General features: G+C 42.9%; 2 protein-coding genes across 2 annotated transcripts; both read right to left on the bottom strand.

The window, feature by feature from the left end:
- Positions 1-3013: 3013 nt before the first annotated feature.
- rbm15 (RNA binding motif protein 15) lies at positions 3014-8903 on the bottom strand. Its single transcript, XM_035644158.2, has 2 exons — positions 8790-8903; positions 3014-7708 (listed from the first exon to the last, which is right to left on the bottom strand). The coding sequence occupies exon 2, from the start codon at positions 7655-7657 to the stop codon at positions 5096-5098; it is 2562 nt and encodes an 853-aa protein (XP_035500051.1). The 5' UTR covers positions 7658-7708; positions 8790-8903; the 3' UTR covers positions 3014-5095.
- An 89-nt stretch (positions 8904-8992) lies between these two features.
- alx3 (ALX homeobox 3) lies at positions 8993-18433 on the bottom strand. Its single transcript, XM_035644166.2, has 4 exons — positions 16635-18433; positions 12626-12897; positions 12400-12525; positions 8993-12205 (listed from the first exon to the last, which is right to left on the bottom strand). The coding sequence occupies exons 1-4, from the start codon at positions 17110-17112 to the stop codon at positions 11843-11845; spliced, it is 1239 nt and encodes a 412-aa protein (XP_035500059.2). The 5' UTR covers positions 17113-18433; the 3' UTR covers positions 8993-11842.
- Positions 18434-19153: the final 720 nt, after the last annotated feature.

The raw sequence follows: 19153 nt of genomic DNA on the forward strand, positions 1-19153 counted from the left end.
CGGCCTGGATACAACACGATGCTCCATCTGCCGTCCAGGTGAGCTCTGTACAGGAGACATGCAAACATGTTTGTTTTAATCTTGACAGCAGTGTGAATTGTTCACGATCAGTCTTTAATGTTCTGAATTGAAGAACTGGGAAATGCTTGTTTTAAGAAATGTATATGCTGATTGGCCCTGTAACAATATTCAACGTATGCTTCACACCACAGTGAACTGCACTGCGGTGAGGGTGATATGAATCAAGTGTGAAGCCTGTAGTTTAGTTTGACCACCAGTAAATCAGATTTTCTCACATTAATGCATGAGCAGCTATAACATGGTGAAAGTTATGATGCCTCTTTGTAAACCATTTACATTTGCAAAAAAACTACTCTTAGTACACTGGTAAAAAATATATAATATGGTATCTTTAGAAAGAATTACAGGTGGAAGTCATTTTTAAAACGTGTGACACTTTGACTACAATCTGTATATTTTAATGATGGACTGTTCAAAGATTTCATGTAAATGTTTTTTACAAAATGACCCTTTCAATTATTTACTTTAAACTTTGAAGTTGTTTGAGGAAATTGCCTCTTTCTCCTTAACACTGTGTACAAAGACAAACTCTAACCAGTCGAATTATCAGTTTATCTTTACTGATCTTTTCTTTCCATAAATTATGTATATTTGATTTGGACACAATTACTAAGCATCTTAACACTGCTCCAATAGTGTTGGTGGGTCAGATGTCATTGAGATATTGATCAGTAATATATATGTATATATATATAGTTGCATGTCTCTGCGTTCATCAGTCAAATATCGGCCGGTTTAAAAAAAAAGAAGTATTGAACAAATATTGATGACGTTAATTTTGACAGTGTATATTCTGAAAGCTAACTGGGGGCAGCTATTGAGCCCCGGAGCAGACCTCCTTAAGATATCACATTGATATTTTCTTATTAATATGAAGTGGAGGCTGTCACCTGTGGCCTGCAGTCTCCTAATGCAAAAGACCATTTCATACCAGAAGCCATGTTCTTCTGTTGTAATGATTCCTTCAAATGACAAGTGTCTGACATCCAAGTGCTGATAATTCCGAACAAGAATTAACCTGAGAAAGTTTTTTTTGGCATCATCAACAACATGGCCAATGATGTCACATAAATGAGTCTTAATAGAGAATACACTTGCCTGAGGCAGCTAATTGTCCTCTTGCGAAAAACAATGAAGCCTTTTTTAACTGAATCTAATCCAAATTTTCCTCAGACCACATTACTTTAACCCTGCCTCTTGTTTCTGCCTCTTTTTTAAATCAGTGATATAATACATTTTCATCAACATGATGGTGGGGATTTCATTTACATCTATAATGAGGCTGCAAAAATAACCACATGCATAATATTCTCTTACATGTATCTTATCTATAAAGGGGGTTCAACAGCTACAGCCGTCTCCAAGTTAAGCCTCCGAGCATGTCAACCTTTAACATAACAGCAATTTTGTACCTAAAGAACAAGTGACTCATTTTGACTGAGGTTTCTCCATTAGTGTGTAATCAAGGAGAATCAAATGTTGGAGTTAACTATTCAAGTACATCCTGTGTTTTTTTGGTTGGTGGAAATGAAAACAGCACAATATGCAATATGTTCCTGTGGGCAGTAGATGACCCTGTTATCTCTGGTCTGGGACATGAGCCAATTGCCATCAGAGGAAATGACCTCAGTAATGACTTTGGAATGAAACCAGTTTGCCATTCTGCATGTGTTGTTGCAAAGCATGTCGTGTTAACACTTTGTTCTTACCTCCGCTGCCCACGCCAGAGACACAGACCTGGCGAGCAGCACTTGTTCTCTTACTCACCACTGTGCGCGTCTATAATGCAGCCATACAGTGAAACCAGCTCTGTCCCGGGTGTCTGGTGTGCACGAGTGTGATGTATCACGTAGGTGCCTGAGACGGAGGAAAGCAGGTGCTCCGTGGTCCTCAAGATGGCAATGTTTCTCTGGTGAAGTGAGGGGTCCTTCTCGGCACAGGGCCCCCGCTCGTTTTCACGCTACGACTAAAATGGATGGTGGGAGGAAATGGAAAACCTTCTTTCCTGTGTAAAGTGGCCTTAAACTTATGGAGAGGCATAGGCAAAATAAAAAAAGGTCTCCTAGATGAATTTGGGGGCTAGGATGGGGTCCGCAGCGTGGATTCCTCCCAGTGATGTCAAAAAGGGTCAATCTGGCCCGTTCCTGTTTTACTTCCATGCTGCAGCAGGACCTCAGGTGACAGGAGAACACAGCAGCGCTTCTTCGCTCGTCTCCTCAGAGGGTTCAATCAGAGGAGCACACAGAGGCGGGGCCAAACAATATTCCTAGCTGAGTTTGGGCCAATCCTCTTCCCTGAGCCAAACATTAAGTCAAATCAAATCATAACTGGGAAGAAGAAAAAAAAAAAAAATGTAATCAAGACAAATCAGCCCAGTGGTTCAGCTTGGCCTCTGCGGTGACACAGCTTGGACTGTGGATGCTATGCAAAATTTCACAGCGGTGTCACCCACAATCTCCCGAATGGAGCGTGTGACGGCCGGAGATGGAACTTCCTCAGCTCCTATTCAGAACCAGGAACAATGCACATGAAACCTTTCGGGTAATGAGCAGGGGAAACAACAGGATAGTGGTGCGTGCTGCTGTTTACTCCGGCCCTCGTCTCCCGAACTGCCACCGCTTCACACTGCAAATAGGCTGTCAACAAGTGACGCAGAGGCTCCTCGGTCCTGATCGGGTGTTCACACGCCAACAGGAACAGTTGAGTATAATGGGGGGAGTAATTTATGATGGGCAACTTAGGAGCTCGGAACAGGCATGGAAGCAAACTGCGATCCTCAGGCGAAACAGGGGTCTCTCGTCGCTGTTGCTAAACAAATTGCAAATTGTCTCCCTTTGCGTGTGCGGAAACACAATTTCAAGTGACACCTCCTTCGAAACACAATAAGGAACGGCAGCTTGCTTCTTCAATTCACTTCCATCGAAGAAACATGTTTCCCTTCAAATGAACAATTTATTGATAATCGGTCACATTAAGTGCCCAACCGCACTTTCAGGCATGTGAACAGCTTCTCGTGGGCTCTATGGATTATCCTTTTTCCATGACATCAAAGTGTACATTGCTCAATTTTCCATTTTAAACAGAAGTCATCATAGGTGCAGGTGGGCTACACAACTTAAAAGCTGCCTCATCAGTGAGGACTCACAAACACTATGTTGCCTTCTCTGCAGAGGTTTTGAGCTCTGCACTTGTCTCCTCGGGAGTCCAACGTTGCAGTGGGTGCGATGTTGACACATAACAACTTTCCCACATATGAACATTTTTCAACACATGTTAAACCAAACTCAGCAAATCATAATTCAGGGTGGATTACTACTGCAGGACATACACGCAAAAGAAAAGAAGTTAAGTAGACCTTTGGAACATGTTGGCAGTCAAATAGAGTAAAATATTGTCAAATTTAGACCTCTAAAATTCAAATTCAAATTTAAACCGTTCAGGTGCCGTTAAAACTTTAAAATTACACAGACCTACTTACTGAACAAATGGCAGTTTTTTTGTTACTTGTTACCAACATTTAAGTATATTGAATATTATTATTGTTGGAGGACCTACTAGTTTCAGAGAAATAAGTGAAACAGACTGTCAAATATCAACACAAACTTCTCTAAGCTTTTCATCCATTTCTACTGTAGGGTTTTTTCATTGATCACATTACACAACCATTTTTCTAAGGTAGGGATGCACAAAATGAAATATAAAGTAAAAAATATCCGAAACATGTTAGTATTTGCTTTACTATGCTATGCGTGTTGTATTATGGGCTGTTCCCCGGGCAAACCTCACATCTGTTAGTATTCGGCATTCCAGAGTGGACGTGACAATTTGGTTTGACCAGTGGACGGGACACACCAAGTTCATTGTCTATCCTGAAATTTGGTGTGCCAATACTGAGCAACACTTTAAATACACTCGGATCCAAACTATGAACCTCAACAAAAACTGTTTTTAAATCACAGATAACAATGTAGGTAAGTGAAATGTATGAGCGCTATCTAAAAAAAATATTTTATCAGGCATGGCCTCAAAATAGAGGACAGAGGGACCCGGTGAGCTTCAATCCAAGCCCATGAAAATTAAAACACAAAGCACAATATTTCTTTTGCACACCGCCCTCCAATTACCACATTTATCAAGCTACCTTGCCTTCATCAGGGGAGTTACCTGATGAAGGCAAGACTGTGAAAAAACTTTAGGTGGGAGGAGTTTGGTGCACCGAAGAAGAGCTGTGATCCACGTTTTTACCATCAAATGGTTAAACATGAGTGTTTATGCAAAGATGACCAAATCATTTACAGCTTCACTGAAAACCAAAATCTCTAAATTTTCATGCTCACCTTGGTATTAATTAATGAAAACGTGGTTGTAGTAGAAATAGAATTGCCCTGTAATTCAAAGCTTTGAAAATGTTGTCTTCTGATTCCCCTGGTGTTAAGTACCTGTGTTGGAGGTAGACACAACAACAACGCCTGTACAGGCAATGAAGTAAACTTGCCCAGGATTTCAACAAAGCTTGTTAATGTTCAGCTCTGAAAGATGTGGATTCAATATGATAATAGATTTTGAGGCCATTGTTTTTAGATTTATCTTCATGGCGGTGTTACTGTGTCCACTCCGGATATTTATATTATCTTTTTAATCCTTGTCCCGTGGTATATCTGGATAGCAAATATTTCAAACTTGCAAATGAACCAAAAGTTTTCTATATTATTTATATTATTATAAACGTTTTTGAAATGTATTCCTCCAATGCTCATGTTTTACAGTATTCTGACTGAATTACTGCAGGTTTATGACTTTGTGAGCAATTCATACACCCTTTAAAAATAATTTCAAAAATCAAAAAACCTTCTAGTTTTCTCCTTTAAGTGGATAACATGGGAACATACAAACAGTCAAGAACCATACTAGTGCACCCCATAATGCAGAACACACAGCATGCAATAGTTACTGACATACAGCAGATTTTTTTTTTTTTTTTTTTACATGACTTGAACTTAGTGTGTTCGGATTTTTAAGATGCTCCACGAACCACAATCATGACCAGATAGTCCTCCTCACTTTTAGCCAGAGCTTTGGCAGAGGAATCCAGGAACTGCTGGGAGAAATCACACGGAGGGAAAGCATGAAGAACCCCTGTGTTGTCTTTATCTCTGCTCCCTCCCACGGGCAGGCTGATGACTCCTGCTGCTTGTTTTTGGTTGAGGTAGGACACCAGGTTCCGAAGAGGCCGCTGAGTTGATGCCGCGGGGTCCGACGATGAATCCTCCGTGGTCCCGGGAACTGCCAGCAGGATGGCGTAGCCGTCGGGACCGGCCACCTTGATGCGTCGGGAAACCTCGTCGAGCTTGGGCTGGTCCAGGCGGAGACGCTGGGTGATCTTTAGCTCGCTCACCTGCCTCCCCGTTGTGCCGTCGACGAGCAGGTCACTGGCGACATTGTGGTCGCCCTCCAGCAGGTGCATGTTGGCTGGAAAATTGCTGTTCTTCAGCAGCAGCATACCTTGCCAGGCCAAACTGAGTCTGGTGCCGTCCAGCTTGGACAGCTGGCCTCCCTTGGAACCGCCCTCAGAACGTTCTCTCTTGGCGGGCCCTTTACTTCCATCGCCTGCTTTGCGCTTACGTTCTCCAACTGCTGAAACGCTGCTGCCTGAAGGTGCTTTGTCAGAGAGACTCTGGCTTTTGAGTCTCCGTTCAGCCCCGCCTCTTTCCAGGCTGCTGTGACGTTCTCTGGCTGGGGAGGGTTTCTCGCCCCGCACAGGGCGCTCTGAGTCACTGAAGCGGCCTCCATCCCTGCTGCTGCCCCCAGGACTGCCATCTGGAGAAGCGCGCCTGCGCCTTACTGTCCTCTCAGTGCTGTCAGGGGAATGTTCTATATGGCGCCCGTCCTCCATTACACGCCGTTTGCGTACAGGCTCTCGTCCCTGCAGCTCTCGCTCCAAAGACCAGGGCTCCCGCGCCCGCCGCTCACGCTCCAAGTGCTCCAGAGGCTCGAAAGGTGAGGCGCGTACCCGTTCGCGAATAGCCGGGTTGGGCCACTCTGTTCCGGGAAAGAGCTCTCTCTCCCTGAAGTGAAGGGGCGGGGGAGTCCGTTCCCTGACCCTCAGTGGTTCAGGTGTGGCACGGTGGACAAATGACTCCGCCACCATGTCAAAAGGTGGTATTGGGAGAGGCTGCAGGAACTGCTGCTGGTAACGATGCTCAGTGTCAGCAAAGTCCACTCTGAGTCTTCTCTCGGGGCCTCCCAACGGAAAGCCCCTCATGTGTGTGCACGCCGCCTGCGCAGCATCCAAACTTTCGTACTGAATGTAGGCCCAGGTGTCCCCCTTCCTGTAGTCAATGGTCCTTATCGTGCCAAAACGATCAAACTCTCTTGCCAGGGCGGCTAGGGGAACCCAGGGCCCAAGTCCGCCCACCCACAGGCGCGTGGTGGGCGTTGCTTTCCCATAGCCAATCTTTATGGGGTTGCGTCCCACAATTTTGCCAGACATACTCAGCTTGGCGCGGTGGGCCATGTCCAGGTTTTCAAATTTCAGAAATCCGTACGTGCTGGTTTGTCCCCGTGTGGGTCTCTTGATGTCCACTTCTGTGATAACCCCGAACCTGTCGAAGGCTCTCCTCAGGTCGGCCTCCGTGACCGTTATGTCCAGGTTGCCTAGAAACAGCGTCCTGTTGGCTCTTTGGTCGTCTTCCGGAGATATAAAATCCTCCTCGCGGAAAGCGGCTCGCTCCGCGATGAAAGCGGGACGCGCCCGGGCCTCGAACAGGGCGAACTCCCGGTCCCGCTCCAGCTCTCTGGGCAAAGGGGGCGGCGGCGGCGGGGGCAGCCGACCCAGGGCCAACTGCTGCAGCCGGTAGTCCCTGTACCCGAGCCCCGTGGGCGACAGGGGTCTCTGCAAGTGTCTGTGGCTCGGTGTCGCTCCGTACAAGTCTCTCTCCACGGGGGAGCGGCTGCGCCTCCTGTTGATGTACACCGCTTCGATTTTCAGCGGCCGGTCGTACAGCACCAGCCGCCCCCTCGCGTGCTTCGCGGCCCGAGCGTCCTCCGGCTTCCGGAAATTCACGAAGGCGATCCGCTCGTCGTTGCTGCGGCTGATCTTGACGCTCACGTCGCCGAATTTCTTGAACTCGTGGAAGAGTCCGTCCTCTATGTCCTCGTCGCTCAGCTGCGTGCCCAGGTCGCTGATTTTCAGGGTTTTGTACTCACTCTCCGCGCCCGGCGGCTGGACGCGCGGCTCCGCCCGCGACGTGGTCCTCGGCGCGGCCAAGTCCAGCGTCAGGCTCAGGCTGTGGTTCTTACCGAGCGAGCCGGCGGCGGCGGCGGCGGCGGCGGACTGACAACTGTGGTTATTTCCAGTCCGACTGTGGCTGTCGAAGTCCCGCTCCCGCTTCTCGCCGAGCAGACTCCTTCTCGTCGAGCCGCCGTCGCTCTTGGTCGAGCTGTTTCCATTATTGCTGCCGGTGGAAACGGACAGAGCCCCCATTTTCTTGCTGGTCGGGTGGCATCCTCCCCTGTCTCGAATATCGTCCAAGGCCCGAGAGCGCTTTTTAATCGGCGACCGCTCTTTACCTTTCATTTCAGTTGACGCGGAGCCGATCCTCGGGGCGCCTGTTCTCTAGTGCTGCTCCTGCAAATTAGTGCAGAAAATTAGAGACTGAAAAGGCGGATTTATTCACTGACCCTGCGGCAAAACAACAACAGTCGCCATTTTGTAAAGATTAGCCCGAAAGCCCGCCCCTTCGCCTTGGTTGGCCGAAAAGTGGGTGGAACAGTTTCAGAGCGCGTGTCAATCAACCGATAAGTCGTATCAAATAAATGCTTATTTATATGGCTGTTTTCTGGCGGGGGGCTTTCTTAGACTCTTCAAGTTTAACGTGAAAAGGCTTAACGTCACTTAATCTGCTTAAGCAGCGATCAATAACCACCACATTTCTCTCAGATATGCTGTCATAAACACGTACATCTGTCCAAAAAATCCAACCCGAAATCCTCCAATTATGGACCTATAGTTATCTAACATTAAGCACTTGCCACTCCATAGAATTCCAGTATAAGAGGGCTTGACGTGATTCAATATGCCAAAGCATCGATCAGTTATTACAAAATACCTGATAAACTAGTGTTTATTTATATATTTAGTTTATTATTTACATAACAGTTTATCTGAGGGTTATTTGAATGCATCCGTTGTGACCTGTTTATGACTTTAGTGTGACAAACACACACACACACACACACACACAAACTAAACATATGAAATGAGGAGAGGGGAAAGAAAATGATCAGGGCTTGAGAAAGAGAACCGTTTTCATCTCAATAAGACAAATTGCCCTGATACCACAAGGTGGCAGTATTTGAGCAGTATAGTTTACAGTCTCTCCGCAAACCTCTTTCTAATCCTTGAAAGTGATTTAGCTACAGGCTACAAGGCCTTTTCTCCCTTGGCATGTGGACAAAGCAAGCTGCTAATGAACTTACTTGTAGTAAGTTAGGCCAAGTATCCACAATTGAGATTATGTGATTGTTTGTCTGTTTCTGTGTTTGTTTGTTTGTTTGTTAGCAAGACTACTTGAACCAAAAAAAAAACCTCAAAATCCTCACCATTGTAAAATAGGCCAAAAGTGCTCAGTCTTGGCAGAGGTCTTTTGTTGGACATATTAACCCTTTAATAGTTTTATATAGAATTTTGGATGGAAAAACATTATTACCTATAGGCCTCAGTCGTCAGGGGAGGCAACACCACTCAGTCGAGTTTCTGTGTGTTTTAACACGACACCGGGTGTCGTCTCGACCCCTGTCATGGCTATACCGTGCGAGTCAAACCAGCCATCAAAGGAGACTTGAAACGGCTTTGCCTCCCTTGGTGGGAAAAAAATCAGCCAATCAGAATTTAGTTAATTGCTGTTGTCAGGTAGACCTCTGTATCTCTAAAAGTAAAAAAAAATAAATATTTGAAGGGTTGGAGGCTAGCCGAGTCTGACTTTTCGACTGTAGTGGGGATGCACTTACAAAGAATGAGAAGGCGTGTGTGTGTGTGTGTGTGTGTGTGTGTGTGTGAGAGCAGGCGTGTGCACTACTGATAGGCCTCTAGTGGAGTTAATGTCCTCCTAGTCACAATCTATGGTTTGAATGAAGTATTTGAGTAAAGATAAGCAGAGTTTTCTGATATTTGTAAAAAGATTTTGTGCACATCACGTGCAAATAGTCAATAAAGGGCACTAAATCTGAAATACTGCGAAATGAAGCTGACATGACAGACTTCATGAGAGGCGGTCTTGAATTCGTCACTCCACTGTTTGACTGTTTTGGCCACTTTGAGCTTCCACATTGTTTATTCTGTAGAACAAGTTAATGCTGTTTCACTAGTTCAGAAACAAGGATCTGCTGGGTCACAATAGCCCCATTTGAAGGCTATAATAAATCGTGTTGAGATCAAAGCTGAGAACAGTGGCTAGGAGGCACCTTTATAGATTTTAATGAGCGACAAATCATATTTTTCAGTCCATTAATGAGGCGGCGGGTACTGTAATTTCTAGACTCAAGTTACACTCTTCACCTAATGACCCTGACACATGGAGTGATGCATAGTTAATAACTGCCTGTTTTCATTTACTCCAATCAGCCACAACATTAAAACAGGTAAATGGTTTTAATGTTGTGTTTGATGGGTGTATTTTTTTTTACTTAGTCAGGCCACAAAGCCATGGAAAATAATTGAAACTACAAAATAAGTTTTAAATAACATTACTGATGGTTCTACTAACTATTTCAAATAGGATATACACTGACCAGCCACAACATTAGGTACCTTTTTAAATGTCGTGGCTGATCGGTGTCGCACCGCTTAACTTTAATCACGACTTAATCAAAACTTATGACTCTCTATTGTAAGATTAGGCCCTTTTAAGTTAAATAAACCATACTGTAATTATTACGTCGTGAGTTACTCTATTACAACTGTCGTGACAGTGTTCACAAGTTAACATATAAGCTGCAGAGTTTCCTCTTTTGTTTATGGACATATAAATTTAATTAATCTTCTCCCTCTCGAAAAAATAAATGAATATAAAATTGAACACTGTTCCACCATCTGCTATTTCTTTAGCTTTCCTAAAGATGGCCATCTCCTCAATCCCTTATCCCTACTGACAGGTCTTCTTATCTTCTCCACTTAATCTGGGATTTAATCAGGGGGACTATGTAACGGCAGTAAGGGCTGCTGTCTCCCAGGGTCTGGCTGGAATTTGAAGCTGTGGGTGTGGAAAGTGTTTCTGATGGGTTTGTGCATTCTTCTATTGGAACCACATGTTAGTGGCTCACACAAAATCCCGACACAGACTACAGGAATGGTCAGCTAATCCGCCCCAGCATGGCTGTCATGGTGAAGCAAGCAAAGAGGAAGGAGAGCCAATATATTCCCCCATAAGCCATGTACACTCCTGGGGAGTCAGTGGAGCTTGGGAGGGCTTTGTCCACCACTGGAACACTTTTTTTTTCTCTCAATTCAAAAAGTTGCATTCTCAATCTCAATTTGATTGAAATGTTTGCACATCTGCCATGAATATGTTGGTATTTAGTAATTTACACCAGATGGGATGGTACCATGCAATTCAGAGTTTCCTTGACAATAAAGTAAATTGTTTGGGGTAACGCATGACAAGGAGATTTCCTGAAAACCATTATTAGGAATGCATTTAGAATCCATGCGGGACTAAGTGTGCCACAGGAACGGATTTATGTCATAGTATTCTTAAAAAACAACACATTAATGCACAAGTGTTTATAAATAAAAGCCGATGACCTGGCTTCAGTGAATTATATTACTAAACAAAACACGCTCTGAGCCATGGTAACCCCGACTTCTTCTATTAAACTGTAGCTCATTATTCAGTTGGTCGGGTTTACCACTGATACCAGATGTGAATGAGAAATGCCTGCCTCAACATGAAGCCACTCGCCTGTGGGAGGCTCTCTACTTGATCATCGATAGTGAAGTGTGGTCGCTCAGTTAGCTTTTCATTAATGAACCTGCCACTTGTTCCTGATACATGAGGTGCGACCTGAAGGCCTCTTGAAGTGAAGCCAAGTAGGCTGCACATGTACGGTCTCCCTGTGCTGGTCCTGAACACAAAGACGCTCACCACACAGCACAAAACTTTGTGTTTATGGCAACCACAGCCTGTGAAGCATTTTTGCCTCACAACCACATTCCCGGTAAAAAAAAAATGCGATACAGACTTTTTTGGTCAGTTCTCTTGGTTATCGTTTTCTAAAAGAGTCATGTCAAGGCTAAAACAATTCCAGCTGCGATTGTTTTTGTTCCATTTTTTCTAATCTCTTTTCCCCCAAAATACTTTCCTACTGAATAAGACAGATGATTTAGATGGATGACTTTATTACTGATCACACTATAAAGCACAACATACATAAAAACAAAGATTAATATGATAATTACATTTTTTACATGCTTAAATAACTTTTCCTCTTTGGTCTCAGCATTGCTATATCTGACTAAACCTGGAAACAAGAGTTCCTATTAATATGTTTCGTGCAGGAGGCTCAAGATGTTGTCAGTGTTCATGAAATTCCTCTTCCAAGAGCTTCTCAATTGTGGAAAGTCTCCAAGTTTGCTTACATAAATGTTACGGGGGAATATTTAAGTCATATGCTGTGGACGTGTACATCTGGGACTGTGCATGAGTCAGGAATGTAATATGCTTTGGCTCAGTCAGTGCATAATGGATGGCTGGCACTGTTGTGGTCATGTTGGCCAGGAGAGGATGCTGCCGGGCTCTTTGGCTTTCATCCGCAGCGCCACCAGGCCAGTTGGCTTGTATTCGGTCTCAGGCCCCTCAATGGAAGGGGACCCCAGGCCCCCTGGGAAGCTATGGAGCGAGTAGAGGCCATTGATGCCTGGATGGTGAGACGGGTGGTGATGGTGGTGGTGGTGGTGGTGTGGGTGGCTGGGGGATGTGGGCATACCCATGAAGCCTTGCAGGTTGCTGTGGGGATGGGGGTATGGGCTCATGCAGGACGAGGGGATGGAGTCAGCTCCTAGGACACAACCAGCACTAGAACCACCGCCTCCTCCTGAAGCAGGCCCTGGCCACAGGTTACCCTGCATCTGGACGGGAAGAGATTTAGGACAAGACAGATTGGAATTTGATTAAATGAACATGCAAACGCTTCATACTTTGCTATGAACCCAATCAAGACACAATATCAGCAAAGGTACGATGGAGCTTGTTCAGTTTTGTACCTTTCTCATTCTTGCAGCAGGATCACTAATGTAATAATGTGAGATTGGCAGTAGCCTACCTGGTATGTATCATGGCGAGGGAGAAGAGAGATATCATACGTAGCAGCAAAGTGGTTGCGGACCTCCTGAATTTTCCCATAACGCTCCCGTTTCCTCCACTTGGCCCTACGATTCTGGAACCAAACCTTTCAAATACAAAAAATAGTATAACAGAAAATCTTCAGATGATAATATGTCTCTTGTCTGTATGTTCATTCCACACGCTCTACCTCTACTCTGCCATACCTGAACCCGAGCCTCGGTGAGCTCGGTCCTCAGCGCCAACTGTTCCCGGGCATACACGTCAGGGTAGTGTGTCTTCTGAAACACCTTCTCCAGCTCCTCCAGCTGAAAAGTGCTGAAAGTGGTGCGATTGCGCCGCTTCTTGTTCTTGCCGGATAAGTCGATGGAGTCAGCGATAGAGTCCCCCTGTAAGACGACGACCGGCTCCTTCAGCTTGCCACAACAGTCTGTGCCGATCCCAGGATAGACGATTTTTGGAGTCCCCTTCTCTCTGACTGAGGCATGTAGGGTGAACAGAGAGGTAAACAGCCTTATATTTTTGAAAAAAATATATAAATTTGTATGCAAACTCTTTTTCTGGTGAATTCAACAGCATCAATTTATTGTTTGATTTTTAAAACCGTGGTAGGTCGTCTTTATGGTACCAATTAATTTTTAGGGTGCTCCTGATTTAAATATTACCATCACCATATCTGACCCTGTGTGAAATATTGTGTGCAATCTGTTTTACTTTGTTTTGTCTTCTCGTTGACCACTCTGGAAAATGATATATATTATATGAAAAAAAAATGTTGATCTCAATGAGGCTTTAGTGGTTAAATGAAATTAAAATTAAAATGTGTAATTTTTCACTTTGTTAATTTCTTTAATAAGGTCTCAGAGACTGGACCGGACCCCAAGAAACATCACAATCAAACTAGCAACCTTTCAACAATCATTACATTCATACCTAAATCCAAATTAAATGTCTTTTTAAAATGTGAGGAAATCAGAGCATCCACAATATACCCTCACAAATACGATGATGAGAAACACACAGCATTTGTACAGAATAAGCCCGTGCTCGGAGTCTGATGTCTTTGCATGTCAAGCTGCAGTGCAAACAACTGAATGATCAACAACTTCCCATTTCACTGCCCTTTTCAAGTCCAAATTTTTCAAACAGCACATTTTCATCTAGAAATGGTTCTGGCACGCAGTGGTCACAACTCATAAATTGTAACTTTACACATTGTTACAAAATCAAATCAAACACAGTATCATATCGGACATTTAATTCATGAGGTATCACTGAAACCCATTAATGTCTTGGTTGTGTTTTATGCCTCTCAATATAATTCCCAAACAAAACCTGCCAAAAAAGCCAGAGCTTTGAGACGCCTGAGAAAATCAACACACATCAAACTTCAGTCAGCACACACAACACTAATTCAGTCAAGCAGTCTTTTAATTAGATTAGCCCAGACAAACTGTATTTAGGCAGTAAACTCTGTGAGTCGGCTTGAATTAAACCCACAAGGCAATAAGTAAAAAAAAAGAAAAAAGATTTGATTTCAATCGGAAGTATAGAAAAGAAACGTTTAGGGTCAACCAGACATAGCAACTAATTATGTAGAAAACTTATTGCAATTTTCAAGTCAAAACCTTCACATTAAAAAAAAATGCAGTGGATGCAGCACCGACAAAATATATGGCACATTTTTATATGATCAGACACATGATTGAATTAATCACATACAATCTGACCTTTACATTCAGGGGAATCAGAAAGTCTTATTTCCCTTCCTGTTAAGAGACCACGGAAAGCGCTGTTCCCTCCTGCAGTGTTTGGATATTATTGTCCATGTTCATTAAGTTTAACCCTGAGCTCCAAAACAAAATCACTCTCCATCTATCTGCAGGCACTCGCTCACAAGGGGCAGCCGAGACACTACTCTGCTATTTTCCTTATTCGATATGGGGCCCAACAGAGAGCACTTATCGTTGCAACATTAATTTCCTCATGTCCATTAGATCCAACCTCACACCAAAGTTCATGCTGGAAAATATTCCCCATCAAAATTGCGAACTGCAGCCGCAGGACATAGTATAGCTTTTACCCTGTCAAGCAGCCACATCTGCTCCATCTTCACTACTCATTGTAGAAATGTAAGCTGTTTTTTCCCCCGAAGCTTCTTGCACTGTACAGTAACTTTTTCTTCTTTTTTTTAATTTGCGCAAAATGTAGCTTCGGTCTTTAAAACATGTTTCATTCTGTTTCACTAGACGACAATAAAAATGTCGATGATTAAATATTTTTTGGCATTCTCAGACTCTTACTGAGGGAGGATTAATGAGGTTATAGAGCGGTCTCATCTGTTATTGGTGGAGGATATTTGATTTGATTTACATGGGAAAAATGAGATGCATTTGTGTGTATAGCATGAATCTAAATGTGAAAATATTAGAAAGATATAATAAGAAAGCGAATGTACCCGTGGATACATTTTGGTATCGTTGTGGCCTAGCCATTTAGAGACAAAAAGGCAAATCTATTGGAAACGTCATACAAATAAACCAGGAACTAAATTAATTTAGCAATATAGTATAGTGTAAAACATACTAAATGTAATAACACAGTGAAGACATTCAATTGTTAAACTCCCCAAATGTTTAAAAGCACAAATGTAAAAGCACTTCTTACATTATTCTTCAGTTACATACGGGCTGCCTTTTATCTGTAAAAATAGACAGAAATCTTAAAGCCATTTGTGTTGAAAAAAAATTAAATTTGCAAGACGAAAATCAAGCAATTCCTCATGAAGCCGTTCTATAAAAATATTTTCAATCGTTAAATTAGAAATGTACAACCTTGTATTACAATTGCAAGAATGCAATGCATAAAAACAATACTGCAAAATTAAAGTCAAACTTGAAAGTGTGAAAATGGTTTACGGATTTTTCTTGTGTTGACCTGTCCCGTCATTGCTGAACTTTCCTCTCAATGTAGACAAAACAGGAAGACGCATCTGCTTTTGAAGGTGTACGGGCCCAAACTCAAAACAACACACACACACACAGATTAAAATGACACCTAACAAGTGTGCGCGTGTGTGCGTGCGCGCAAGCTTGCACAGAGTAGAGAAAGGAAAGAGGAAACCATATATGCTTCTCTTCTTAAAAATAATAAGTCAACTTTGAAAGAGAACAGTTGACATTGTTATCATTACTTATTGTAAAAAAAAATCTGCTGGCTGTCTTTGGCAGTAACATGAATCAAACAATTGTATATTATTCTGGACTCAGATATCACAAAGACCCTTATCAGCGCTCATGTGCTCTGTTGCTTTGGAGAATCATCAACACCAATAAATAAAGAGAAGGACCACATCATTTCTTCAGGCTTCGGTTCAACATATACAACAGTTACTCTACTTCCCACTGTACGTGGACAGTGTTTGAGCACACGCCTGCCTGCGAAATTCAAATTCAATTCCTTGTTTTACTTAACAAAATCTTGCTTATGAAGTGAACTACAAAAGAAGCACTAAAGGCTAAAATACACACAAACACTGAGCTGAATGTTGGCCTGACAGCTGACTAGTAGCCCTAATGACACACCCAACTTGCTGCCAGGCTGACCTTTGACCTCTCGCACTTAACATCAAGGACTGTCAAGTAAAAGAAAACTTGTTGACGTTTTTATCACAACCATGCTTTCCTTTGCATCCAGTAGAAATCAAGTAACACTTTTGTGTAATTGTTAGTTGAAATGGCACATGGACAGAGACTGCAAATGGCAAAAAAAAGGAATAGAAGTCCTTTGCTGATAATCATTTGAAACATTATCCACCGAATGTGTATAAGTTAAATTATTTAATTCAACAAAGTGTTTTAAAAAGTTTTAAAAAGTCCTATTCGCCCGCTTATCCTTTGCAGAATGGCCTATTTTACTTTTGAACTGTCCAAATTGAAAAAAAAAATGCTCATACAAGCATTGTCTTCTGCACTAAAGACATTTGGGCATAAAATGACTTATCTTTGAATGGCTCTGAAGTGTATATTTTATTAAAATCCACTGTGTACTCTCAAGCAACTGCATTGTTGTCAGTGAAGACATAAAAACAAGTACGATTATTGGCGGACTTGTAAAGATCTTGTTGTTGACTATACTTTATGTTACTGGTCAGTTGCTCTTCTTTTTCTTCTTTTTCTTTCAACAAATTTAAAATTGAAAGAATCTCCAACTCACCTTCGGAGTTACTGTCGAAAAACGTCGGCTTGCCGCTTATCGCCGTCCCCTTCTGATCTTGGTTTATACTCTCCAGGAACTTAATGTGTTTGGACGGTGAGGCGGGCGGGTTCCCCGGGGCAGCGCCGTGCGTAAAGTCCGCCGCAGCATCACCAAACCTCCCCATGGCGGCGGCGTACAGATCCCCGCGCAGGCTCAGGCGGTGAGGGAAAGGGTGCGGGGGAAGGTGCGAGGGCTTCTGCAGCTCATCGCAGGGGAGAAAGGAGCCGGAGCCGCCGTGCTCCAGTCCCGGGGAGTTGCCCGGCGTCCTCCTGCTGGTCTGCGGAGAGAAAGGCAAACAACTCTCCGTCTCCATCTTACTGGTCCAGCAGGCAGGATAGACAACAGCGACTGGGCGCTGATAGTGAGGGCGCCGGAGTGAGGGCTTGTTCCCCCCTTCTTCTTCTTCTTCTTCTTCTTCTTCTTCTGCTGTGTTCATGTCAAGTGGGTGGGATTTAACAGATCAGAAACAAAGACCCGTGAAACCGGGGCTGTGTGTGTGTGTGTGTGTGTGTGTGTCCGTCCATTACAGCATCTAGCAGTCTGATATAATCCGCCAAAAATTCAATCACATGTGGTTTCTGCTCCTCCAATTAACCATTTAATTCCTATTTCATATATTGTTATGGGCCTAATCAGCAAATCAAGTAGGACAGGAGAAGCAGACAGCACACACGCACGCACGCACGGACGCACGCACGGGGGAAGATTGGTCCGTTTTTTCCCCTCTTAGGCAGTCTGCTATTTGTTTATTTTTCATTTTTTTCATGTAGATATTTCATTTCATTTCATTTATTTCATTTAAAACAACATTTTTGTCGATAAACTTCCACACACTTTGTCACACTGAGGCTTTCTTCCTTTTCATTTCCTAAACATGTATCCTTACACAATGAAGTTCTGGACCTTTACCATCGGTGCATTATTCTTCCGCAGATAAATACATTATTTGTATTTTGGTCATTTGCCGCTAAAAAACTAAAAGGGAATCCATTTTTTGTCCCGACATCACATCAAAAATGACCAATTTACTGTTGTGTTCCACAAAATGCCCCTTTAAAAAGAGACTCGTGTGAAATAAATGAGAGTAATTTAATGAAAAAGCGGGTGGGAATCAATTCAAGACTGCCGAGGTCAAACACATTTGGATAATAAATTAGACAAATTGATACGCGATCAGCGTCATTATTAATGAATAAAAACAAAACACGGAAATCAATTATGGTCATTCATTTGATTTCCAACGTACTGTAATACATTCTTTCGATCGCTTTTGTTTATTAACGCGACGGCATTTCACTGACAATTTAAAATCGTATGTGACAATTTGCTCCATTTGCTCTGTTTTGTTGATTATTATCTAAAAAAAAATAGGCAATTTATTTGAAACTAAGTTAGGCTATTCATTTATACAAATAATTATTTCATCATCTGGACGAATTTTTGGAATACTGCAACTTTCCAGAAAACCAATATCAGGCCGAAATCTAACTCATTACTAATACAGAGATAAAATGGCTAATACTGGTTTTGTTGGTTACTGTACATTATCACCGTGTCTGTCGTCTCTTACCGCAGCTGCAGGTCACGCTGCCGTTTCCCGGTCTTTCAGCTCTGTGGTGCTGATTTCCTGTGGTTGTGCTAAATAATCCCGACTGTCTCTCGGAAATGATGGAGAGAGCAAAGCAATAGTTATCAAAGTCATAACATTTCTCTGCTTCCAGTGAAATACAGTTTTAATTGGTGCAATATTGTCCTTGGATTTATGGGTTTTGTTTTACTTGTAACCTTGTGACATTTGTTTTCGTAAAAGTCTTGTGAACATAGAAAATAGTAATATTTTAAATAAAAGGCAGCAATATGCTTTGTCATGTGGAACAAGATGTGTTATTCCTTTTTGCCATGCAGCTCAACATTGATTATCCTCAGACAGAGTTGGACTCAGTAAGATAAAAGGCTTTTGATACTGACACCTTATCTCCAATCTGGCAAAGCTTCATCTAAACACTGTGCACTTACCAGGTTCAGAGGCGGCAGCGTTGGTTTTGGGGACATATCACCATCTCTGTGGATACCTGAGGCCGCACGCTGCTCAGCTGACGGACAAGACTGTAAACACAAGGTCCATTTGGGCTGAGAGGCCTCATAAGCCTCATTTGATTCCATTTTGAGCTCTGAAATATCAAAGTGTCCACAAAACCGTATCCAAATGTTAAAAAAAAAAGAATAAAAAAAAGAAGCTCTAGAACAAAAAATATGGCATTAACATGGCATGTGAATGACGGCTCTAAGAGCTCAAACTTTTTACCCAAATTGTGGTTTTTGTAAAGGTTATTGATAATAAAACTTTATAAACCAACAGGAAACCATTTTAAATTGTAATGACTACCTTCCCCATATGTGCAGATATTATTCTCACACTACATTTCTGTCTGAGACTCAGAGTCATGGGCAAAATGAAAATTGCAGTCTTCTTTCTG

Source organism: Scophthalmus maximus, chromosome 3, assembly GCF_022379125.1.
Source record: "Scophthalmus maximus strain ysfricsl-2021 chromosome 3, ASM2237912v1, whole genome shotgun sequence".
In the NCBI taxonomy this organism is placed as follows: domain Eukaryota; kingdom Metazoa; phylum Chordata; class Actinopteri; order Pleuronectiformes; family Scophthalmidae; genus Scophthalmus; species Scophthalmus maximus.

Coding starts and splice junctions, on each gene's coding strand:
- rbm15 (XM_035644158.2), bottom strand. CDS start 7,657: ATGAAAGGTAAAGAGCGGTCGCCGATTAAAAAGCGCTCTCGGGCCTTG.
- alx3 (XM_035644166.2), bottom strand. CDS start 17,112: ATGAACACAGCAGAAGAAGAAGAAGAAGAAGAAGAAGAAGAAGGGGGG. Junction 12,526..12,625: donor TCACCGAGGCTCGGGTTCAG/GTATGGCAGAGT, acceptor TGTATTTGAAAG/GTTTGGTTCCAGAATCGTAG. Junction 12,206..12,399: donor CTCGCCATGATACATACCAG/GTAGGCTACTGC, acceptor CTTCCCGTCCAG/ATGCAGGGTAACCTGTGGCC.